General features: G+C 42.8%; 1 protein-coding gene across 1 annotated transcript; it reads left to right on the top strand.

Annotated features, from left to right (window-relative positions):
* The first annotated feature begins 5647 nt into the window (after nt 1-5647).
* Nucleotides 5648-7302, top strand: LOC118516481. The gene is made up of 2 exons (XM_036062412.1): nt 5648-6553; nt 6620-7302. Exons 1-2 carry the CDS (start codon nt 6179-6181, stop codon nt 6725-6727), a joined length of 483 nt encoding a protein of 160 aa, XP_035918305.1. The 5' UTR covers nt 5648-6178; the 3' UTR covers nt 6728-7302.
* The last annotated feature ends 18622 nt before the right edge of the window (nt 7303-25924 follow it).

Below are 25924 nucleotides of genomic sequence, written 5' to 3'. Positions count from 1 at the left end.
AACTTTTCGTTTCACCTAATTCTAACCTGTCCCTAATTTATCGCTTACTCATACTATCATTTCGCACTACTAACGGTAGTTCGCTTTGCGATTATCTGATAAGTCCTCTTTTTTTTACGCACACGCTTTAACACTTCAACGCTTAACGCTCTCTCTCCTTACTCCATTAGTTGATAATTAACAGCAAACTATCACTTCCTATTATTCTCTTATTCGTTGGGACATTTGTACAGCAATTATCTGGTACGCATTTTTCTTCTTCTTTCACTTTTACACATATACGCTTGCACAGTAAATGCTTCACGTTTTTTCTGAACTCAGTTTAGCAAATGATGATAATCAGCATTTTAAAGTTGATAACCGCTTGATTTGCGCCGCACGGTTCACCTTCGAAGAGCTGTTAAACTGTTGCTGAGGACACACTCGTTGGCTTGTAATTAAGTGATCTTCCTTTTCTCCGTTTCAATGGTTTTTTAGGAACGTTTTTTGCTATTGTAGTCGTTGGTTGATTCGCATTTCCTTTTTTCATGTCACGGTCGCCATGTGATATTCTTTAACGCGCACACGTTCCGTTAGGATGCTGAACTCAATCTGAATTTAAATCCTTGTTCCTTACTAGCTATCCTTACTTTTATACTTCTTACACTACTACTTACATAACGTCTTCTACGCACTATTACTATTAAACATATCTATACATTTGTACATACTGCTCTTGTTTAGATTACGACATATTCCATGAATTAAAATTTTTGAACTAAGACGACAGAACCCACATAGAGAATGCAAACACACACTACTTGTCGCTACACGAATTGACAACCAGGAAAATAAGGATGAATTTCGAATGAATTATGTATGTAAGATGAACTAGGTCGAATGAATAAACAGTTACAAACGGAACGACGCCAAGACTGCACGGGTTTCACTTTACCGCGATAATTTCTCCAGCGTCGAGAATATTTCTCACACTATGATTGGATTGGAAGATAATACGTGTCATGATACTCCTGCTTGTTCTATGATCGACCCTTGTTCCAACGGTAACCTGCACATAGCATGTACATGAACCTTGTATTTTCCGGGTTTATGCTCAGTCACAAATTCGTTACAAGCCAATATCAATGCCCAACGGCTTAATCTAGCAACCGCAATTGATGACGCTGCTCTTGAAGGCTTGAATACTTGTACTCCTACATTGTCCGGTACAAGTTTAAACTTTACTCCGTACATTTATTTGTGGTATTTTTGCACACCGTAAACTACCGTTAGTGCTTCCCTCTGGACTTGTGCATAGTGTTTGTGTGTATGTGTGTTTGCGTCGCTGACGCAAAATTAATCGGCTTTTTTTGTCTTCCTTTTTTGTGAGGACCATTAGGGCTAGCATCTTCCGTCAAATTAGGATCGTATGGTTCTACGACGTGATTTGCTTTCAGCAGTGTCCTTTGTCTTTTCGAAAGACGTATGAAATTCTTTAGAATGTTTGAATTTATCTTTTTTCCCGCTCGACTCGTGTAAAGGTTTTAGTATATTTGCTACATCTGGTGGGGACCTACCATAATAATTTAATATTCCCATATATGCTAGTAACTGCATTACGTTTCCGGGCGCTGGGCGGGCATTATCTATAGTCTCAACTTTTTCTACGTTTGGTGTGACTCCGTGTTCTGTTTTTAAGGTAGCCCAATTATTCTGTTTTCGTTTAGAAAATAAACTGCCTTTTTTCATTCATCTTTACTTTTTGTTTTTCGAGCCTCTTTAACACTTCCGTCAAAGTACCCATGCATTCTTTTTTCGTTTTTCCTCCTACCAAAATTTCATCCAAATACGCTTTACCTTGAGTTTGTTAAACTATTTTAACAATCATTGATTAGGATGCTTTACACTGTACGATTCTACCGCAATTCTCCCTTGACAACGAATCTTTGTTTCACTGTATTGGTGCATTCGAGCAGATTCGGCGAATCCGAGTTTGGTGGACAACACGAATCTTTTGGGCGAATCTTTTGACAACTCCCGCTAAGGAGTTATAACTATATGTTATAGGCAAACAGTTGTTATAGGTTTAGTTAAAATTTATGTTAAAGAGTTTGGGGGAAGAGTAACTTAATTTAATTTTACACTGTTTCTTCTAGCAGAAAGTACCGATGTCTTTTCGTAGGTACCACACACATTCATGAAAAGATTCGTGCCGTCTAAACACAATCATGCAAGCGATTCTTTTTTACAGAGCGAGCGATTCTTTTTTTTGTGGTGGTATTGTTAACATTCGCCATCAAAGAATCGTATCGTGTACAACGACCGTTGCAGATTGCACTCCGAAGGGCATGGAAACAAAATTCCATCATCCACTTACGTTTCTAAACTTTCTTCTACTTTTGTCTTAAGCGCGTACGGCACCGCATATGCCTTATGAAATATTGGGGTGTAGTGGAGTTCTCCCAAAGGATGTCTGTTGTATGCTGACGATGTTTAGTTCTTCCTGTGTCCTCGTTTCAAGACTTCCTTTGCCTTCAAAGCTACGCCGATGCATTTGCGGATTGGTGTTCCTCTAACGGGCTCATCCTTTGTGTAGAAAAATGCTGCGTAATCTCGTTCGGCCGCTCTCATTACAAGCAGCTATATGACTACCAGCTCGGTGGCTCACCACTCCCACGAGTCATTCTGGTAAAGCACCTTGGTGTGAGGCTCGATGACAAACTGTCTTTTGAGCCACATATCAACTCAGTCCTCGAGCGAGCCAACATTTTATTGGCCCTCATCACCCGAATGGCGTCTGAGGTCCGTGATCCATTGTGCTTGAGGGCGTTGTATTGCTGCTGAGTCCGTTCGATCTTGGACTACGCCAGCGTCGTTTGGTCCCCAGCAGGTGTCACCTCTATGAATGGGTTGGAGAAGGTACAACGGAAGTTTGCTAGAATCGCCGTAAGGTGCTTCCTTAACGACCCCAGTGCTGCTTCTCCCCCATACTCGGTACGATGTCAGTTGCTGGGTTTGGTTGGCTTAAAAGACCGTCATTGTCAAGCACGCAGGCTATTTATTGCCAACATCCTTCTTGCCAACATTGGCTCTCCTACCCTCCTGGCAGCCATTCTCATCTTTGTCCGATGCTACCGTTTTGCGACGCTCACGATCTAAAAATGGCCTTGGATGTGCGCATTATCTGACTTCATTTCAGTAGGTGATTTGTTTGACCATAGCATATGTCCTTTGCTTCATTCTGTTCCCTTGTATTGTCTTCCTTGTCCTAATGTGTTTCGTCCCGTGCATGACGTTTTAGTTATATGGTAATTTTTTATTTTTTATTGTATCTGACGCCACTGGAAAGCCCTGGAGGCATCCGGTTTAAAAATAATAATAATAATAATAATAACAATAATAATAAAATCAAACAAGCTTCGAAATCTTTAATCATTTTTCAATGATTTCCATCAATTAGACTGCGAAAATTCTCTCTCATTTCATCACTCATTTCTCTCTCGTGCGCATTCAAACTTTGTACTTTACTTTCTCAATTCTTCCAACAGGACGACACATGCCCGATCTTATTACAAATCTGGGCACGCAACATTTCGAGCAAAAACGCTTGGCACTAACCCGTTTGTATCCTGGCGTTCAGTTCCATAATGTATTCAGGAAAAGAGAGTTCTTGCTGCATACAGTGTCTGAAATTGTAATCGTTCCGCCACTACATTGACTTTAAGCTCCAATTGTTCTCTAAGCTTCATACACAGCTTCTCATAGTTGCACGACTTTGGCTCCTCCGGTGATACTATCTTCGATATCAGACTGTACATTGATGCTCATCCTAACTTTAACACTTCTATTTCATGCACTTGAAAGAAAATGTCCATTCTTTCCAAGTATTCACGGATGCTTTCCCCCATGATAGAGGGCTCTATGTCACCGATTAACGACTTGTTTTTTTTCTTCTGATTTTAGACTCGACATTTACACGCAGGCCGAATTTTCCTCGTTGCCAAAAGTGGTGTTCTTCAAATGCGTGAGTACACTTTGACCTCTCGTGTATATCTGTATTTCGCTCTTATCATCTATCTACGCATACATCTCCATTTAATACTGCTTACTCACTACTAATCGTCACAGTTAAACTATTAAAAACTCTTTGCGTTGATTTTATAGTTTTACAAATCTTCGCTTGTTTTTACATTGCCAGTGAAACGCAATGATTAACTAGGGGCTCCTGTTTCAAATTTTAAATGATTGTATAACAACAAAGCTTTTCTTAAATATTTTTCATGTTCAACGGTATTCGCTTGTCACTAGATCTTCCATAATTGTCGACACTACTAGAGACATAATTGTCGACAAATGTTTTTGCGATGGTAGCTGCTGACCTATCTGCCATTGGGTAACACTCAGGCCATCTTGTAAATCTATCCACTATTGTGAGTAGGTAACACATGTCTTCCGGAGGAGGTAGAGGACCAACGATGTCCAGGTGGATGTGGTTAAACCTGCCTTTCGGAATGTCAAATGTTTCCAATGGCTAGTGAGTATGGCTTGTTATTTTGGCCTTTTGGTGTCCATTCTCCCACGTCCTTGTTCATGGATGGCCAGAAATAACGATCGGTCATAAGCTTTCTAGTAGCCCGAATGCCAGGATGTGAGTTATTGTGGATCCCTTGGAATGTAAGCTTACGCAGAGATAAGGGAACATACAAACGTTGTTTTCCTGCAGAAGATTCTATCAATAGTTGAACATTGTTTGAAGATATTTTTATTAGTTTATATGTAGTGTTTCTGCTCTGTTTTTTGGTAATATTTTTAAATGTGCATCTTTCTTTTGCTCTTTTGGAATAGTTTGATCCGTTAACATTGCAATGGAATCCATGACTCCAATCATAGATAAGGCATCCGCTGCTACGTTGCTCTCTCCCCGAATGTATATATATCAGGGATATATGTATATATATGTACGTATATCAGAGGTGTACTAGGAGATGAAGTCGAGATGTCGACTTTGTCGCGAAGACTTTTCAGCCTTGGATTTTAACGCCAATGTTAGAGGTTTGTAGTCTGTTAACACCTTAAAGTCTCTCACTTCGAGGAAGTGCCAAAAATGTTTGATTCCTAGGAAAATGGCAAGTAGTTCTCTATCAAAGGTTGAGTATCTCTGCTCGGTTGGTGTTGTTGTTTTTGAGTAAAATGCCAACGGTTGACTTTCACCATTGAGATGATGATGAAGTATCGCGCCAACTGCATTGTTATAAGCGTCGTTAGTGAGAGAATAATTAGCGTTACTCTGTGGATGAGGTAACATGATTGCATTTGATAGGTCATGTTTTACTTGAAGTACTGCTTGTTCACATTCTTCTAACCTTTCAAAGTTTTGTTTACTCTTTTTGTCGTTATATTCAGCAATGAGTTGATACAAGGGTCTCAACTTGTTGGAAACCTGTGGAATGAAATGATGGTGGTAATGTATCATTCCTGCCAATCGCTGAAGTTGTTTAACGGATGATGGAGAGGGAAATTTTGTAATTACCTTTACCTTAGAAGAAGAAGGAGTTATACCTTTTTCAGAAATGTTGTGACTAAGGAAATCCAACGATGGTACGCCAAGAACACATTTGGATGACTTTATTTTGAAGTCCGGACTAGCTAGCCGATGGAACACTTTATGCAAATGTTAAATGTGCATTTTTTGCGTTGGACTAGCTGTAAGGATGTCGTCAATATAGACAAAGACAAATTCCAGATCGCTGAAAATGCTATTCATGAATCTTTGGAAAGTTTGGCTGAATGAGGTGGTAATAGCAGTGTTCGTATGCGGGAGTTTTCGGATGTGTTTTTTTTTTGCTGCAGTGATGAATATTAACCGTCGTTTGTGTTCCTTGGAAGTTCGCAGGTAAGAGAGTTTATTTTTCCTAGTGCACTTATTTTTAAAAACCAGGCTACACGATGCTAGATTTCATAAAGATTTCGCTTAAAAGGGGAGGATTGGCGAAATTTTTACGTCAAAAACATTTCGGTTCATATAGCCGCGTTTAGGGCAACAAAGCGCACACCCAGCAGCTGTCATTCGATGTATGCGAAATTTTTCTGTCATTCCTCGCCATGTTTGTAAACATACAGGCAGTGTTGTTTGCGGTTGTTGATTTGTTTTCCGGCGTTGATTTGGAAATATTAAGGATTTTGCTGTGAAAAGTTTGCAATGGAGAATCTGTTGATGAGCGAAGAGTGGTTCGCTTCGTTATCGTGGGTTGTGGAATTGAATGAAGTGAATTTGCGAAGACGCAACAGGCAAATTGTGCGCACGTGGTGGATGCGACCAATTTTTTTCCGGCGGCAAGAAGATGGCAACCGCTTGCTGGATAATATTGTCGCAGAACAAGCCAACGAAACCGTCGTTAACTTTCTTCGAATGAAGAAGGAAGATTTTATTGTTTTGCTGCAAGCTATAAGGCCGGCAATAAGTCGCATGAACACCAATATGCGTGACTCCATCACAGCCCAAGAAAGGTTGCTAATTACGTTGCGGTATATAGCAGCTGGAGAAACGTTCAGTAGTTTGCAATATTTGTTTCGAGTGAGTATCTCGTGCGTGAGGGATATACTTAAACGAACAAATTATAACATCTTTGTATTATTTCAGGTGTCTCGTTCCTCCATAAGCAACATAGTAAAGGAGACGTGTATCTGCCTTACAAAAACTCTACGATCATATGTGAAGGTAGGATTCGAATACGTTTCTTTCGATTGATTTTAGATCAATTGTACACCAATAAATGTACAACAATAATTTTGTTAGGTATAGTAAACCGTAATCTATTTAACAAAACTTACAACTATCCTACCAAAAAATCTAACTATATTTACAAACAAACTAATGCAAACTAAACTAATTACGCTAATGTAAACTAACTAACTAACTAACTATAAAACCTAAATCTACACTATACTATGCTAAAGAAAAAAACTACTCCCGGTTAGCACGTTTGGCCAAAACTAAATCTTCTGCATTGAGCATGGATCGCTGAATCCTTGACGTTACAAAATCCTGTTCTTCGGGTGAAAAACGGTGGAGAAATCCAGCGACCCAGCGGCCAAACGTGTTCTCCCGGGAGTGTGCATTCTCCCTTGTGGCCTCCATCAGCTGCTTGAGGGCCTCGCTCAACTCACTGCCCCCGCCATCATGGTTTCAATTATGGAAATCGTGTTTTTGGTGTTGTAGATATCGGATGGGTAAAGGATTGGACGGTGGATGGCATGGTCGAGACGAGGGAGTGCTGAGCGAGGCCCTCATCATGATCGTCAAGCTGAAATTATTAAAAAGAAAACAGATTAATAAAATTTTTTATTCATGAAGAATGGCCTGGCCGTATTGCTATATTTCATTTTAATGCACTTGAAATTAATTATTCTTTTCATTTTCAATTACCATCCACTAAAGAACAATGGCTGGAAGTATGCCATAGATGCAGATTACAATTTTATGTTTGCTGATGCGGGAGGCAAGGGTGGGATTTCGGATGGAGGAATATTTAGAAACAGTAGATTGTGTAGATTGTCCGGTGGCCGAGGCGACAGCGGCGCCGGTCTTCACACGGCAGGGCCGGGGTTCAAATCCCATCCAGACCGCCTCCCCGTACGAAAGGCTGACTACTTTTCTTCGGGTAAAAACAAGTCACAGAAAGCCAGAAATGACAGGCCGAGACCTCTCGAGGTTGTAGGGCCACAGAAGAAGAAGAAGATTGTTCCAAAAGCTTGAAAACAAGTTATTAAATATTCCAGATCCCGAGCCATTGCGATTACCATATAAAATTCCAGTACCATTTTTTATATTAGGAGACAAGGCTTTTGCTTTTACCGATTACTGCATCCGTTCCTTTGGCGAGCTCCACTCACCTGGGAGCTACCAGCGCATTTTCAATTATAGACATTCGCGTGCTCGAATGCCCGTTGAAAATGCGCTAGGAATACTTGCAAATCGGTTTCAAGTATTAAAAGGACAAACACTTCTTTCTCCGGATGTGGCAAAACATATTGTTCTAACAACTGTCTATTTAAACAACAAACTTTCTACACAACACAATTCTTCTCACAACACTACAACTTCTATTTACGAAGAAATGCTTCAAGAACAATATACTCTCCACCATCCTCATTCGATAGAGTCATTGGCGAGAACGTGGTCCCTGGCGTTTGGAGAGCCAATGATAATTTGGTAAATCTTAAATTTGTTTCGTCACGGACAGCTGATCGATTGATGAATGTTCGAACGCATATGGTTCTGGATTTTAAAAATAATTACCATCATTATGCTGCTTAGTCCCTGAAACTATATGACCAACTGACAATGACCAACTTTACATGTCACGTAAAGGTAAATGGAAATTTTAAGACCACTTTGCTACCACCAAACTATGTGTTCACCTCTCTTTTCTTTAATCTGGAACGAGGTGGACATCCGACATTAGAACGTGATTCGTTTCTGAAGATTAGATTAATTATTCAGTTTACTTAAGATAATGATCCTATTAAAATGTGTTGTTGTGATATTATCGTTCATTCTATTCACAATAAAAAATGTAATTATTGCTTTTTGTAAATTTTAGTGGAATAGAAAAAATCTTAAATGTTTAAATGTTTTAAAATAAAAATGATACTTAAGATAGTGATACTTAAGATAGTGATACTAAAGATAGTGATACTTAAGATAATGATCCTATTAAAATGTGATGTTGTGATATTATCGTTCATTCTATTCACAATAAAAAAATGTAAATATTGCTTTTTGTAAATTTTAGTGGCATAGAAAAAATCTTAAATGTTTAAATGTTTTAAAATAAAAATAACACCACTGCACTACATGGAAAGTTGAGAAACATTGAGTATACCGCTAAATGAACTCAAACCTGCACGCCTGAACAGATACGGTTATATAGTGTAACAGATCGACAGGTTTCCGTTGGCTCGATTTTAGTTAATGTCGGACACCTCTACAACAGATCGTTGTCTTGGCCAGAGAGGTAAAGTTGCATGTAATAAGTAAGCATAACGTGATAAGTAAAATATACCAAACAACGCTATTTACTACGTCATACAGGTATTTAAAAAATGATGTCACAAGATAAACAACATTGCAGACAGCGGCAGCGTATGATAGAAACCGCATCAGTTGATTCTACATTGCTATCACTACTATCAATTAGCCTACTATGCAATACGGTCATACCGTTTTATAAAGAATTTCAAACTAACTAATCTACTGATTGCAATTCATCCTACGTTGTCCATGTCTGTAATGTTGCTAGCCTTTGGAAATTACATGAAATGTAAATAGAGGTTATACTAACCGTATCGGCATGTTCGTTGTCCTCCGTGGTATTCGCCATGAACATCATCGCCTCGTAGGCGAAACACCTCGGACGGTAAACTGCATCGTATGCTAAAAGAAGTAGAAAGATTACTTTGAGTTACTTAACTAATTAATTTATAACAACTTACCTGCTCCAATATGCATGCTCTGCCGCACTTTCGACCGATATGATCGAAAGCTACATAGCATGTTGGACCATAGGCGCTGAGCCTCAACGATTGTGGCTCCAACCTCCGTTGCGACACAAGACCAAGCGTCGTTCTGCAAGTTGCGATTTTTGTAATTACGGGAACTTTTTGTGTAAATTATCGGCTGCCGTTCCACGGCATTTGCCAAACGCAGGCAGAGCTCCGTATTCTACAATTACAAATAATAATAATAGCAGTCACTAATTGCAGTTCAACAGCGGCTCCATTGAAGAACTGTATAATATCCTCGCACAACATAGGACGCCAACATGCACCATGCACTGGCAGCTGTCAGTGCAGCTGCAGCGATGCAATTCCACCATCCTCCATTCGCCATGGGAACTTCTAGCGTCGCTACATTAGTGGCACCTCAGGAGACCGCTACAATTTGTTGCTTGGAAGAGCCGGCTTCCGTTTTCATCATGTGATAATGAGAATGATTCGTACTCACCTTCTGCGCGTACGCACGTTGCGGCTTTGCATTTTCCATGTTCAAATTTATTCTAAAAACAAAAGACAAGAGAGTTATTTTTGAAGCAGCATGTAAAATTTAAGATTTTTTTTACCATACTGTAGCTTTGCGGGCTTTGTCGCGGTTTGTTTTGTTTTGGTTTATTCCTTCTTCTTTTTTTCTCAATTTCAATTTTGATTATCTCGGCGAAGTGTCAAAAAGATATCTCATGGATTTCAGCTCAAGGAGCTGAAATGTTTTTGACGTATAGATTTCGCATAACCGCCCCTTTTAAGCGAAATCTCTTCGGCATCTCGCATCGTGTAGCCTGGCTTAAATACTTTTATTCGTGTGAGCGCCTCTGCACTCAACACGAATCCTGGCTACGCGAATGCCCCAACTTAACGAAAGCACGATCGTGCTTTCGTCGACTGTCAACACGTCAGGGTTGTGTCGGGGCAATTTTACGTTTCTTCGGTTCCAGAAGGCGAAGCTTAGCAAATGGTAGAGCCTTTTGTTTCAATGTAGTGTGAAACAGAATGACCGACCGGTGTGCTGTAGTCAGGGCGCTCGATCAATGATGGGTATTGTCTAAAACCTCACCGAACTCAATTGCTTCCATAGAAAAATGTTTTGGTGCGGGAGTGTCCCCTGTCGCAATAGTAGTCTTTGACACCAGATTTGTAGTTGGTTCAATTAGGCGCCGCTCCTTAAGATCAACTAACAAACAGTGTTTGTGAATAAAGTAAGCTCCTATCATAGGACGATTAACCGCTGCTATAACGAAAGTATAAGAAAAAGACCGCCTCAATCCAAGAGATACTTGTATTAGCTTGGTTCCATATGCAGCAATGGTACTACCGTTGGCTGTAGCTAATACGTGGTCAGTTGGTTTGGCTAGAGTGCCTACTAAATTTTGTAGAATGACGGATATGTCAGCTCCGGTATCTACAAGGAATGTGAATCTCATCATTGATGAAGAGACGAGGTGAGGAGCTTAAAATCGCTCGTGGGCTATCCCTCAATGCTAAGGAGCAAATTAGTTTTTTGAAGAGATAAATTGTTCCCACCCTGCGTTGAATTAAAATTGCAAGGGTTGATACACTTTTTTGCGTTCCGTTCATATTTGCGGTGGTACCAACATAGCGGACTTTCTCCCTGTTGTGAGGGTGTGTTGCAACTATTTCGCGACTTTGAGCAATTTCTCTTTCGTCCCCTTCGCTGATTATTAGAATTTACAGCCATTTGGCGAATCATATTTCGTAGCCCCGACATTTCTTGACGAATATCGTCAGTCTAGTAGTGTTGATAAAAATACTTTGGCTTACATTCCATTGCGAAACGCTACGTGGATTGTTGCATTCCCAGAGTCTATCAGCGATTTTCATTTGCTCATCGTGGTCCTTAGAATCAACTGCAAAGAGTGCTTCCTCAATGGATTTGGGTCAACTCGATTTCTACAACTTTTGTATCAGTTTGGCAGAGATATCATCTGAACCAACCGCGAGCTGCGCCATGTGCCGATAAAGCTCGGATGGTGACCTGTCACCCATCTACACGTGATATAAGAGTTTCGAAAGTTGGGCTTCTTCACTGGTTGAAAGGCGACTCAAAACTTGTTCCTTTAAATGACTGTATGGTGTTTTTTTTCATGTGGATAACATCCAACACTTTAGCTAAGGTTTGTTTAGGAAGAGCGACTATTAGGTATTTAGTATCGGTTGCGCTCCCTTGTAATTTGAGATACCTCTAACTTAGCCTCCGCCTGAGCAAACCAAATTTCAGGCATATCATCCCAGAATGGGGGTAGTTTGGCGGAAATGCGCTCCACCTACGGCACTGGTGTGGGGCTCTTTGCATGCTGGCACTGGGCCTCTAAACGTTCCGTTCTAATGACATTTTATACCATTCAAATTTAATGTGTTTGTAAGTTAAGATAAAAAATTTCCGCAAATTATTATTATTATTATTATTTATTAATTATCACTGCTAGGAGCCGTATTGTCAGCACCGCATGTGCTGACGAAATACAAATGTCAAAAACAAAAAATTCACAAAGAAACTACCAAGGCATTTCCTCCCTGGTATTTAGCCTTATCCGGGTTATGCTCGGTTGTGGGTGTGTGGCGATTGTATTGTGGAAATCCAGGTCTATTGTAGAAGTTGTATCAATGATTAGGTCTATTGCTGGCGGTGTTGTGTTGATGGTAGTGTGGTGTGTAAACGGATCATCCTTCCGTGTATCGGATCTGGAGAGTGAAACAAAAACCAAACAAAAAAAACAGCGTTTTGGACAGCACAAACATTTGCCTCTGTGTAGTGTTTCTCAAACTGCCCAGCAGTGATAGCCCAAGCTCGACCAAGCCAGCACCGAAATCAAAAGCTATCGGCGAGTTCCCCTCCGTAACAGCAGGGTTTCTGCTAATCACGAGGTAGGACCCGCCGACCACCTCCGAACCCAACGCCAACAAGTCCGAACTCGCTCCATCAAGGCTAGGCAGAGATGAAGAACACTATTGCAGAAAAGTCTGCCTCCCTTCTAACGATATTGTCGACTTTGGTCCCGGATACTGTTGCACCGTCAACGGACCACCCGTGGCACTACAAAGAACAATTAAGACACGGACAACACAACGAATAACAAAAAAGGAATGTAGGGGACTTAGGATTGAAAGGATAATTGTGATGCGGAATCAAAGGATAAGACCGTTGTCTCTGGCGAATCGGAAGATGAGCCTCATGTAAGCGAGGTCCCTAGTCGCCAAAATTTCTCTAATTTCTGTACCCGGTTGTCTACCGATGCTCTCGACTGTGCTTAACAAGGAGGGTCTTGCGGTTTCAAACTCCATGCAGGACCACAGAAGGTGATCCACATCGTGAAATCCGTCACCGCAGCCACACACCTTCGTCTGAGCCAGAGTTATACGCTGAAGATGAGCATTCAACGCGAAATGATTCGACATAAGTCGAGACATCATGCGTATGAATGCCCGGTCTATAGAGAGCCCACCGAACCAAGGCCGCAGGGACACTTGCAGAGAGATCGAGAATAGGAATCGCCCGAGATCATCGGCCACATGCTCTGCCAGCGAGACAGGAAAAGTTGCTGTGGTAGACGAAGAAACTCTCGGGCCGAGATCGGACGGTCGTAAAAGGTGCCTTGTTGGGCACCTGTTTTGGCCAGTAAGTCTGCCTTCTCGTTGCCGGGAATTCCACAATGAGAAGGTACCCAAATTAGCGTAATCCTGAACGCCTTGTCGAACATGGAGCCAAGCAATTCTATGATTTTGACGGTAAGGATATCCTGACTCTTAACAGCCTTCGAGGATCGTAGTGCTTCGATAGCGCTAAGGCTATCTGTAAAAATGAAGTACTGATCCGAAGGTCTCGCTGCTATAATCAATAGTGCGTACAAGATTGCGGCTAGTTCTGCGGTGTAGACACTACACGTCTCCCGCAATTTGAAAAATGCTTCGGCGGACTCACTAAAAACGCCGAAGCCGGTGCCTTCCTTAGAGGATGATCCATCAGTATAATACTGGCTACTTTGGTCTAAATGGCCATACTTATCCCTGAAAATGCCCGGAACTACCATCGGGCGAAGATCATTCGGTATGGTCTTAATTTCCTCGTGCAACGAGGAATCTGTTGTTAAAAGGGAACTGTAGGTCTCAGGAAGGGCAGCACGGATTAATGCCTGTGGAGCGCTAGGATGCACTTTTAGGGCAACAAAATCTTCGTAGATTTTCAAGATCTTGCTCTTAGAACCTGTCTCTAGAAGCGCTTTAAAATTTTATTCGATCAAGGGATTTGATACTGAAGAACGGACTAGAAGGCGAAGCGACAGCATTTCAAAACGAAGTTTTAGCGGCATCACTCCGGTCATCACTTCTAGGGACATGTTGTGTGTTGATTTCATGCTCCCTAGAACGAGTCTAAGACAACGATACTGTAGCCTCTCTAATTTGAGGATATGCGTTTTGGATGCCCAATGGAAACATATGCTGCCATATTCCAACACGGATAGTACCGTTGTCTTATACAGTCGCAGGACGTCTGTTGGATGTGCGCCCCACCAGAATCCTGTGACTGTCCTTAGAAAGTTGATTCTTTTACTGCATTTTTGCACCAGATGGGTGATGTGTGTACTCCAGTTTAGCCTGGTGCCAAACACCAAGGTAACGAAAATTGTCGGTAGTTGATATCATTTCACCGTACAAAAAGACATAAATTTTCGGGTCAAATAGTCTTTTCTCCCTGTTTTTTGTCGTGTCGCTAAAAGGGGAAAAGACTACCATCTCAGTTTTCGTTGCAGAGAACTTGATACCAAGGTTTTCAGACCACTCGGCAAGATTGTCCAAAGTGTTTTGTAAAGCCAGTTGTATTTCGGCGTCGTCCTTGCTTGCAAAAGATATGACGCCGTTCTCTGCCAATTGTCTAATGCTGCAGTTTGGTACTAGACAAGAATCTATTTCACTAACATAGAAGTTGTATAGCAGGGGGCTCAAGCAGGACCCTTGGGCTAGTCCATGGAAACTGGTCCGTTTTAGCTGAATATTACCATTGTTGAAATACATAGCTTTTTCCGACAAAAGGTTGAACAGAAAGTTATTCAACTTTGGACCCAGCGCCACATTTTCTAGTTTTTAACTCAGCTTGTATGGTGATACTGAGTCAAATGCCCCCTGTATATCCAGGAAAATAGATCCCATGTTCTGCCTGCGCGCACGAGCAAGCTCTATTTCTGTTACCAGAAGGGCTAAGCAGTTATTAGTACCCCTGGCTTTACGAAAACCAAACTGGGTATTTGAGAGAAGGTTGTTAGATTCCAACCATTCTTCTAACCGGAAAAGAATCATTCTTTAAAGGAGTTTCCTCAGACACGACGGTAACGATATTGGCCGATACGAATCGTGTCTTGATGGCGGTTTGCCAGGCTTCAAGACAGTGACAACTTTCACTTCTCTCCACTCTTGCGGGACGCTATTGACCTCCAACATATTGTTGAAAATACTTAACAGACGCTTCCTCCCTATGTCAGGAAGATTTGGAAGCAATTTGCTACCAATCTGATCCAGACCTGGGGAGGAATTCTTGCTTGATAGGAGAGCAAGTGATAGCTCTACCATTGTGAACGGTGAATCCATCCTGGGGTCACTACCAGGCGCATTTTGTGTAAAGCTTTGCGCAGGAACGAAATCAGGACAAATCTCGTAGTAAAATTCATATAGCCACACGCCAGAAAAGCTTTCGTTCTCATTGATGTTGTTGCTGTTTCGCATCCTTCTAGCCATTCTCCAAAGCGAATTAAGTGAAGTGGCGGGGTCTAGATTATTGACGTATCTACGCCAACAACCCTTTTTCTTCGCCTTCAACAGGTTTTTGCACTTTCTCTCTAGTCCTTTATATTTTTCATATAAGGACCTCGAGCCCGTGTCCCGGAAGGCTTTAGATGCCTCACGCTTCTTGGTAAAAGCTTGGCAATCCTTGTCCCACCAAGGAGTGGGAGGTTTTTGAAATGTCCTTGCTTGGTGGGAGCGCCTAGTTTGGGCCTCAAGGGCGCACTTGTTTATGATTGAAACAAGTTTTTCGTACTCCTTGACAGGAGACAAATCTTCCAAGTCAAGTGAAAGCGAAGTGGCTATTAATTCGCCGTATCTCGTCCAGTCGATGTTCCTCGTTAAGTCACATTTAACGGGGATTTCTTCTACTGGGCATCCTCCCTTGATGTAGGAAATTTCTATCGGTATGTGGTCACTGCCGATAGGGTCCTGGATCACCTTCCAACTAAAATCCAGGGCCATTGCTGATGGACATAGAGACAGGTCCAGTGCACTCGCCCTACTTAGAGGTGTCTGCATCCTAGTTTCCTCTCCTGAGTTTAGAATCGAAAAACCAAATCTGTCGCAGAAATCTCGGATGATAGGAGTGCGAATGTCATCCTTATCGCACCCCCAGTCGATTCCATGGGAGTTAAAGTCTCCCAGGATCAAAAGCGGTCCAGGCAAGACCGCTGCTAGATTTCCAAGATCCTCTTTGAACTTTTCAATTTTTTCTTTTTCATTATTGGCTATCGGGGGGATATAGATGGATGCAATTGTCACGTGAAGAACGCCCAGTTTTTCCTTAACTGCGACAGTTTCTATCATTTCTTGTCTTGGGGTGGGTATTCTAGTGAAAGTGTGACTCTTTCGAACACCAATCAGTACCCCCCCACCCCTAGTAACGCGATCTTCACGGATTATATTATATCCCGGGAAGGTTAATTTAATGTTATCCGATAGCCAAATTTCACAGAGGGCAAACACATCGCAGTTGTGTTCGCCCACTAATGTTATGAAAGAGTTTAGCTTTCCAAGTAAACTCCTACAGTTCCACTGTATGATAGTAGCCGTAGGAGCCATTAATCATCCAAACGGACCATCATACTTAAGCATGGCCATTGAACCAGCCACTGTTTGATCATCCCCTTCAGGAAAGGAAGGGCCCAAGTAGCGATCATGTGCAGGTGCTGCGGGAGGTTAAGGGTCATTAGGAGGGACTCAAGGATCTCGGAAAGAGATGGGGTGGGAGTTCTCGGGAAGCTTCCGTCAACGAGAAGCTCCGTCGGAAAAGCCAGGCTTTCCACTAGCGCTTCGGTCCGAGAAGATCGCTTCTTCTTGGGCTGCTTCCTGGCAATTTGGGGGGCAGGAGTTTTGGGATCAGCGTTACGTTTTGGACCGGGGAAGAAACTTTAGCGTGGCGCTGTGGTGCCAAAGGTCTATTTTTTGTCTTTAGAACCTTCCGCTGTACCTTTTTGTAAGGCACTCTCATGATCTTTACCGATCTCAGTGGCACCTGTTCGGGTGCAGTCGGACTAGGCTCGCCATTTGCAGTTGTACCCAAAACTGCAAAAGGGTTCGTTGCGTTTGCTCCCTTGAGAGCATCGCTGTATAAGCCGCGTGCCCCCTCGGCTACAGTTTTTGTCTGCTCCTTCTGGAGTTTCCGGTACACAGGGCACAAGGCTACCTCATGCCACTCCTCCCGACAATGCGAGCATTTTTGGGACGGGGCTTTGCATTCCTCTGTAGTATGCGCCCTTTTGCATTTACCGCAACATGTTTTGTGAGTACAAAACGGTTCAGCGTGTCCAATCCGGCTGCACTTTGAACAGGTGGCCACCCTTGGTACGTATGGCCGGTCGATGGGTATCCGGAGACCCTCAAGAATGAGGGCCTGCGGAAGTACCGTTCCCTCAAACGTAATCCGGATTGAGGCGGTCGGGATATACTTTTTCTCGTCCTTCGACGAGGCGTCTAACTTGAAAATCTTTTTGGCTTCAAGCACTTTTACTTTTGGGGTGTTTGGTGCTACAAAAGCGTCCACCCCAAAGTTCAAAATTTCCTCCTCTGGGTAATCGAAATCCTCGATTACGCCGGTCACTTCAACCAGACTACCGGGGATATACACCCGGTATTGCTTCGCAAAATCTGGATCAGCCGCAATGACGTTGGCTTGTGCCCGGTCCTTTGCGGTGACCCTGATCTTATTCGGGCGCATCCGAAAAACATCGGCAACGCCCGGGTACTTTCTGAATAGAGCAGCCGCGATCGACCTAACATCGAGCTGCTTCGTTCGTGGCATGAAATAAACATGCGGTTTACCCTCCCACGATGACGGGTAAGCTCGTGCGCGGTGCTCGTTTGCTTTTATCTGCGGGGCACCGCTAATAATTGGGGCACTACTCGTGGCCTTCGAGGTCGAAGGACCTTCGTCAAAGGCCACTTTTTTTGTGGCCGGAGCGGCCCTAGGGCGACCTGGTTTGCGCTTAACATGCGGCTCTATCTCCGTTTCCGAGTCCGATAAATAAGTCCCCATGACGGGACCGGAGACAACAGCGGGAGTGAGGGGAGACAACACTTACCGCTACACACGAAACACAAGGCTCGCGCGCACAGGTACACACACACACACACACACACACACACACACACACACTGCTTACGATCGAAGCGGCGATGCAGCGTCGACACGCTTGCTTATCGCAACGATCAACAGATACACACATTCACAACACTAAAACACACAATGATCGGGGCTAGGCGCCACTCGATCGATAAACACTAACTCCGAGCGAATGCCGGAGAAAGGCGGAGACACCGGTAAGTGCGATACGGGTAATCACGTTGATTGCGCAATCGCACACGAGAACAATGCCAACTATGTGCCGTACGCAATGATCTTTAGGACGCTTCCGAACGAAACATGTCTAATCGTTACGGAAGCTGGAGGCAGACTGGATTCCGATTCAGATGTTTGAGTAATAATTGAACAGTATTTGTATCTGGCAATACTTCGTTGTCGAAGATAAAGCTTATCGAATTGAATGCCAAAGCATCGGCAGCTACATTTTGTCTCTCTGGCTTGCAAACTGATTCGTAATCAAATTCTCCCAAAATAAGTTTGCCTCTAACAATGCGGTGGTTACTATTTGTCAAAGAGTACGTTAGTGGTTGGTGATCCGTTACAAGTTAAGTGCTCTGCCATAGAGGTATGGACGAAAATGCTTCACAGCCCACACCATTGCTAGTAACTCTTTTTCAGTAGTGGAGTACTTCTCTTCGGTTTTGCCCAGAGTACGTGAAGCGTATTCTATTGGTCTATCTTTCCCTAATGATCCTTGCGACAAGACGGCTCAAATTGCCCAGTCGCTCGCATCAGTTGTAAGAATAAAATCTTTTGAGAAATCAGGGCGTTGGGGCGCCGGGTTGCTTCAAGGGGTTTCTTTCAGAATGGAGAAGGAGGTGGTAGGTTCTTTTCATTTGTACTGGTACTTTTTTTGTACTTAATCGTTTGGCAGGTCATATCCAACTCCATTCTACGACGATTCTCGCGTTTTTTTATACGCGAGGAACTGCTACCCGCAGAATATTTAGAAGGTTCCAGCAAGTTTCTGCGAGTGTCACTTCTCGATCCTCGTATTTCGTGATGACAATGATGATTGTTTGCGCTCGGGTGCCCCTCTCTCCGCTTTGCTTGCAGCGCGTTCGGTTCTCCTCGTCGCCTCGTTAGCGTCGGTGGTCATGGTGGTCACGCACATCCTAGCGCGCAGTTTACAGTCTGCTGCACTAGCAACCGGAGCTAGCGTGTCGGTAGCGAACACAGGGTATATTAGAATAGGATCCATTGTCAACAGTTTTTTTTGCATTTTTCAAAACAACTTTCAAACTGTTTCGTAACATTGAATTCCGTATCTTTTCTTTACGAGTTCGTTAGTTGGTGGCGCGCAGAAATGACGCCGTAAAATTGTATTCTAAATGAAACACTGATTATGTGCGTGGTGACGCGAGGACCGACCGATCAGAACTAACCTTTTTATTTAATTCTTCTTTTCCTCCTTCTCCTCGGACGTCACAATGTTTGACATTTGGGGTGAAGGACTCTGATAAGAACGATGGGTGCGTTGAGCCTAACTTTAGGCGCCTACCCTAACCTATTTAGGAATCCAACATTAGTGGTTGTACCATTTTTGCGAAATCCTTTATAAATTTTCTATAGCACCCTTTTGTACCAATAAATTGTTTTAGCTCTTTTTCATTTTTGGCAACGGCCATGCTTTAACAGTTTCTACCTTTTTGCTGTTTGGTTTTGCTCCTTCCTCCGTACCTGTGTGTCCTAAGAAATCGACTTCTTTTCTAAAGAAGTTGCATTTGCTCACTTGAATTTTCAAATTAGCTTCTTTGAGCTTCGTAAATATTTTAATCCATTCGTTTTTATGATTCTGCGGTGAGCTCGAGAAAACTATGTCCATGTAGACAAAACAGCACTTCCCTTTTTCCTGTCTAAGTAAACAATCCAATACTCTTTGAAATGTGGCGGGTGCGTTTTTCAACCCAAAGGGCATTCGCATAAATTAAAACTTCCCAGACGACACTGAAAATGCAGTTTTTCTATATCCGCTTCATTCATTTGGATTTGGTGATATCCTGATGGTAAATCAATTGCTGAAAAATAGCGAGTCCTCCAAGCAGCAATTCACCACGCCTAAATTCATCATTCCCTCTTTTGCAGCGTTTGGAGGGGTGGTTGGTTCATGTTTGCATCCCAAGGTCAATCGGATTGAAATTTCAAAATGGCGACCAAAAAATTGTATTGGCGTACAAATGACGTTCAATGTTGAACGTTCCTTGCGGTTTATACTGCCGAATAAAAAAAACATATCGATGCAGAAAATTATTTGTCTCGCCCTTGCTGCAGATGTAGGGTATTGGTACATGGCCATGGTCGTCCGGCCATACCGCCTAAACCAACCGTACCATCCAAACCATCCATTCCATCTAAACCAGCCATTCCGCCTGAACCAACCGTACCTTCCAAACCTCCAAGTTCCACTCAATCTAATTTTGGGCTGGCAAATTTGCTAGACTCATGTCCATCGTATTCCGGCCTCTGCCAATTGGACAGAATAGAAAGGAAGGTTGATTTAGGATTGAACATGATAGAAAAACGGCAGCATATATTAAACTTGTTTTAAATCAGGTGTATGCAAATGGACCCAAAGTCCCAAAAAATTTTGCATTAGATTAAGTAAACACGGAGGAAGCTCTCAACTAGTTTTATAACGACCTTCAGGAAGGAAATTACATGGCAGAATTGGTGAACGACATGACGCACATGTTGAAAAATATTAGTGATTGTAACAAAAGATTGTGCATTCTGATGGATCATGTTTTTGAAAAGGAATTTAAAAAAAAATGTAGCTGGACTGGGAGAGGATCACATTGTTCAAAAATTTGTGTAAGCAAATATTCTGCAATTTTTAAAGTTATTCAAAATAGTCGGGGGAAACGAAGTTTCCAAACTTACGGACGATCAAGTAGAATTTTTTTTATTAAAAAACTTTATAATATTAAGCCAGCTGGACAATTAACGGTTAAGAAACGACGAGTAGCGGACTCTGAAGAAGAATAAAATAAGTTCAGTTAGTTAAGTGATTAAGGTTAAGTAGGTTAAGATGAATGAAGTAGTCTATACCATAAGAACTAGTTGTACATTTTCTGTACTTTATTTTTTTCGAATATAGTTTAAAATATGTAGATAAATATAAAATATAGAATATGTAACTACATCAACAATATGTATATTATACAGCAGATAAAGTTTTTTTTTGTTTATTACATTAAAGTGTGCAAAAGTGGACTGAAATAAAATGAAATATAATTGACAGAAATTGCTACAAGCTTAACTTTAACATAACTTAATTCTACCTGAACTATTTCCTATGAAATGTCTTCTAGTTTTCCTTGGAAATTATAAACTGTTTCAGAAGTAATCGGATAACTGAACGCAGCTTGTTTCCTCAATAATTGCTGTCTTTCTATAACGTATGCTCCTGATACTAGCTTAACGCTACTGTACCTTATAATTTCATTTTCTTTTGTTAGGAACCAGCCATTTATTTTCCCTTTTCATAACTTAAATTTTTATGTAATATTAAAGATAACCTCAACTTTCTTATGTTTAACTACTGGATATGAAATATTTGTCTTATTATGCTTAATTTCTAGTTGCCTAAACTCTGTTAACCTACTTACTACTTGAGCTAACGTCCTATGACCTGTCCGTACTAATGATTTTATAAATTGTAATGTGTTCTGAACAGGGTACGAAAAGATTGTAGGGAGGGGTTCATTTCGCGTACATCATCAGCTATATGTAAAATATTGTGTATGATGCTAGTGATATACGATTTATGATAATGCAAACTAAATTCTGCGACTAACTTTTCTAAAAGTGTCTCTGCATAATCCCAAAGTCTTTTAAAATGAGAACTAGATAATAAAGTTATAGCTACGTAAAACAGTTTAAAATGATGATAGGCATCATCGTGAATTCTTCCTTTCAGTAATGGTATGCTAATATGATTTAAGTAAGTGCGAAATTCAGACCCCTTCCAAAATTTTACATATGTAAGCGATCTCATAGCCCTATTAATTTCTACTGGCAAACGAGTTTTTAATAAAATGGTCGAAACCTCTTCTTGTTCTTCTAACGTCCACTTGGGAAACGAAGACAAAGTTCCTTCTGCATGACCTACCACGAATAACTTCATGAATCCGGAATGTAGTTGGTGGAGATCGTCCGATACTGGTATGTGCTTAATTATGGCTAAACCTGTAATATCCGCTATAGGTGTAGGTCGCCTTTGATGCCCAATAGCGTATTGCCCGCTTCTAAACTCTGCATCGGTCCTTTTAGCTGCTACGCCTTCAAAAATCATTCTGCGAGTACGTTTGTCATGTCGACCCACAATTTTACACTTAATACAGCCATTTGCAGCGTTGAAATAGATCACTCCTGAAAAAGAGACAAGTCATTAATACTGCCTTAATTTTTTTTATTGTATTGAATTTGCTTACTTTTAATAAACGCTCGAGCAGGATTATCAGCAATCATGGCTCTGAGGCTTATGGTAATCTTTTTGCTGTCCACCTGCCACCGAAGCAATTTATTTGCCAACGCCAACGGAAGTCTTCAAGAAAGTCCGGGCATCTTTAGGAACATAACATTCCGTAGTTTCCTGAACTATCTCCAATAAATCGTTCAAAGCAGCATGTGTTATTCGATGAGATAGTGCCCACAATTGTTGTTTTGGAAAACGTGTTGTTCCGGTTGGCTTCATCATCATCCTTGACCACATGCTGCTCAGCATCATCTTCCTCTTCATCTTCTTCATCCGTTAACGATATCCATTCCTCTTAGTACTCTGCACTCTCAGCCATGCCAGTATCAAGCTCATGCACATATATCTCTTCATGCATATCCTCATCGGTGATGTGCAGATCAGTATCTAAAATAAAGAAAAAACATACACGGTAATTAATTCCACTGCACCACAGAGGTTGGCTAATTTTTTTTACAAAGCACCAGGCGCTACGGTTCTGCCCGGTTCTATCGTATGAAAGAGTGCAACTGCTCGGCCGGTACCGAAACTTTCACTGTATCAAAATCAGCGGAAAGCCACTGGATCGCCACAGTTGCAGGACCGATCCGTACATTAAACAGCACAAGCAGCAACAGTTAAGAAACCCGACCATTCATTCCAACACTGTAGCACGATATTCGTTATATGTTTTTGATATCCCTGCTTCTATTTTCACACTCTTCACTTGAATACACAGCCAGAACACAAAAAACTTACATGTTGCAGTTTGGCTTGGGTTGGGTTGCAGCGTGCTCGGTCCTGGTTGATTTTCAGCTTCCAATTCTCTTTCGCACTGCTCCCTGAAGGACTTTCCCAGCCTTCTCAATAGTCCACTTTTCTTTGCTCGTTTCACGTTCTCCATTTTCAATTAATTTTCGCTCAAAATACTTTAATTGAAATTATAAAAACAGAACACAGAGAATGGCTTGTTCTGCACAAGATAACGCCGGGTATATTTTTGCAAACCATTCGGAACGTCATTCGTCTATTTTCATTGTCTCTCGTTCTTTCTTATTTGCGCTCTCTGTCTTTCTATATGCCAGTCACCCAGTGCAATTCACCACTGCTCTTCACCTCGTTGTTTCTGTTCTCTTTCTACCCCCTTTGCCCACAAGATAGCTGTCAAATGCTTCTTGGGCTGCCCTAAGTTATCAAATGTGTCTGATATTTCTGGGATTGGATAACGATCACTGATAGTTATCTCGTTAATCTTCCTATAGTCAACAACGAAACGAAACTGCTTATTGCCATTTGAAGCTGCCTTTTTTGGCACCACCCATACCGGAGAAGTGTATGGTGAAAGGGACTGTCTTATTGACTCTTACTGACTTGACTTATCTTATACCATCGTCTAGCATTCTTTTTACTTGTGTCTGAACTGCATCTTCATAAACTTGCGGGTATGTATACGATGTTGTATGGACTGGTATGTTATCTGTAGCTCTTATTTGATGTTTTGTTTTGTGTGTGAATGTAAGAGGATCGGACTCGAATTGTAGTATTTCTTTATAGCTTGTTAATATTCCATTCAATGCTCGTTTTTCTTCTTCATTCAAATCATTGTCGTTGACAACAATTTGTTTGTTATTTTCAATTTTTGGCAATGAATCTTAACTTTGAAAATCCATATCGATTTTGACCTCATTGAAATTCATTTCCATGATATTAGTGTGTTTGTCGCGTGCGCGAAGCTAACCTAGCGGCGCGTTTCTTTAAACAGGTGCAGGTCACGCCGCCTAAAGGCCAATAATACTCAGACTCGTTCTGATGGTTAAATGACAAACTTTATTGAAATTTGTTCGCGTTTTATATCTAATAATTGCTGACCGATCGCGGTCAGCAGTTCATCGGTTGTCCGTTGGCGACCGATCACGGTCAGGATTTCTCTTTCTATTTGTACCGTTGTACCGTCCGTTGGCGACACCTATCGGTCCACGTGATGGACAGTGCCAGGTGCGGAGTTTGACTGGGCGGTACATCTCCAAAACGATAACGGAGGTGCCCAACACTCGCTCATTGACCCCTACAACGCGCAGCTGCATCCGCCTCTGTTGCTGCGGCTGCTTCCGCGGCAGAGAGGCCTCCCGATCTAGTGCTGCTTGCCCGTTCTAGTGCTGCTGGTGGGAAGACGTCCTCATCCTCGCTGGAAGACTCCATGCCATCGCCGTGCAGCCATGCCAGGGAGGCCACAGACCTTCGCCTCTCCCTGAACCTCGCGACTCGTTCGCGGATGGCCGCACGACGTGCAGCTGTTGTTGGCGATGGAGTTGGTGATGGGAGCCGCCCACCTCGCTGCAACTCCCTCGTTCTCGCCCGTGCTGCATTCCTCGCAACATTCCGGCGCTGATTGCGAGCGACGGCCACCTAGTTGTCGGAGGGGCGTGCGGCTGACAACTGGCCCTGCAAAACCAACTGTTCCCTCTCCGCATTCCAGTCGTCTTGGAGCTCGTCAGTTCCGGGTGCGACGAATTCGCAGATTTCGCTCCATCTTTCCGGGCTCTCGAGCAGAGCTGGCTCGAGATCCTCGGGAGTGATCTGACTCGATCTCCCCCCTTCGAGCAGCCTTCCACGTTCAGCGGCACACGGTGGACAGCCAAAAACGGCGTGTTCCGCCGTCTCAGCGACGCCAGGACATCTGGGGCAGTTCGGAGACGACGTGAAGCCCATCCGGCACAGGTAGTCACGGAAAAATCCGTGGCCAGACAATACCTGCGCCAACTGGAACGTCACGTCTCCATGTTTCCGTGACTGCCATTCGCTCACGTCGGGTAGCACTCGATGCTTCCACCAAGTGAAACGACTGACGTCTTGGCTGGCCGCATCTGCGTCCCACTGCTGCTGCCACTGCCCGTACGTCCGGTCATGCTCCAGATTCCAAACACCAGTCCTAGAGTATTCGTTTGCTGGATCGTTCAGCCGGTGATGAACTGTCCTCCTCGATCTGCATGCAGTTGGGGTCTCATCCAAGCAGCACGGCCGTCTCACCTCTCACTGTCCGGAAAGCCCGACAAACATGAATGGCCGTCGTCCTCTGCACCCGCTGGACCAATCTGCGACATTGTTGCAGCTGCAGTCCCTCCGACCATACTGGGGCCCCGTAGCGCAGGATGGAGTCCTAGCGCTAGATGGGGCCCCGTAGCGCAGGCTGGATGGAGGATGGGCATGAGGCGCGTGACGGCTTCCGCAATCCTCATGGCCTTCGCTGCAACCTGCTGAACATGCGGCAGTTGTGACAGGTGGTCGTGCAACCAAACTCCAAGATAGCGGATAAAGCGCTGTGATTGCACGACCACACCTCTGATGTTGATGCTGACGACCGGATGACGCTTCAGGGTGGATATCAGCGTCATTTACGTTTTCTCCGGTGCCAGCGAGGGATGGTTCCGGTCCAGCCAGTCCGTGATTGCCGCGATGGCTCGTTCAGCAGTCGAGGAAGCGGCTTGGGGTGTCGTTGCGGGGACCAAGACAACAAGGTC

The sequence above is a fragment of the Anopheles stephensi genome, unplaced genomic scaffold, assembly GCF_013141755.1.
Source record: "Anopheles stephensi strain Indian unplaced genomic scaffold, UCI_ANSTEP_V1.0 ucontig300, whole genome shotgun sequence".
Classification (NCBI taxonomy): Eukaryota; Metazoa; Arthropoda; class Insecta; order Diptera; family Culicidae; genus Anopheles; species Anopheles stephensi.
Note: the sequence above shows the minus strand (reverse complement) of the source record. Positions and strands in the feature narration are given on the sequence as shown.

Coding starts and splice junctions, on each gene's coding strand:
- LOC118516481 (XM_036062412.1), top strand. CDS start 6,179: ATGGAGAATCTGTTGATGAGCGAAGAGTGGTTCGCTTCGTTATCGTGG. Junction 6,554..6,619: donor GTTTGCAATATTTGTTTCGA/GTGAGTATCTCG, acceptor GTATTATTTCAG/GTGTCTCGTTCCTCCATAAG.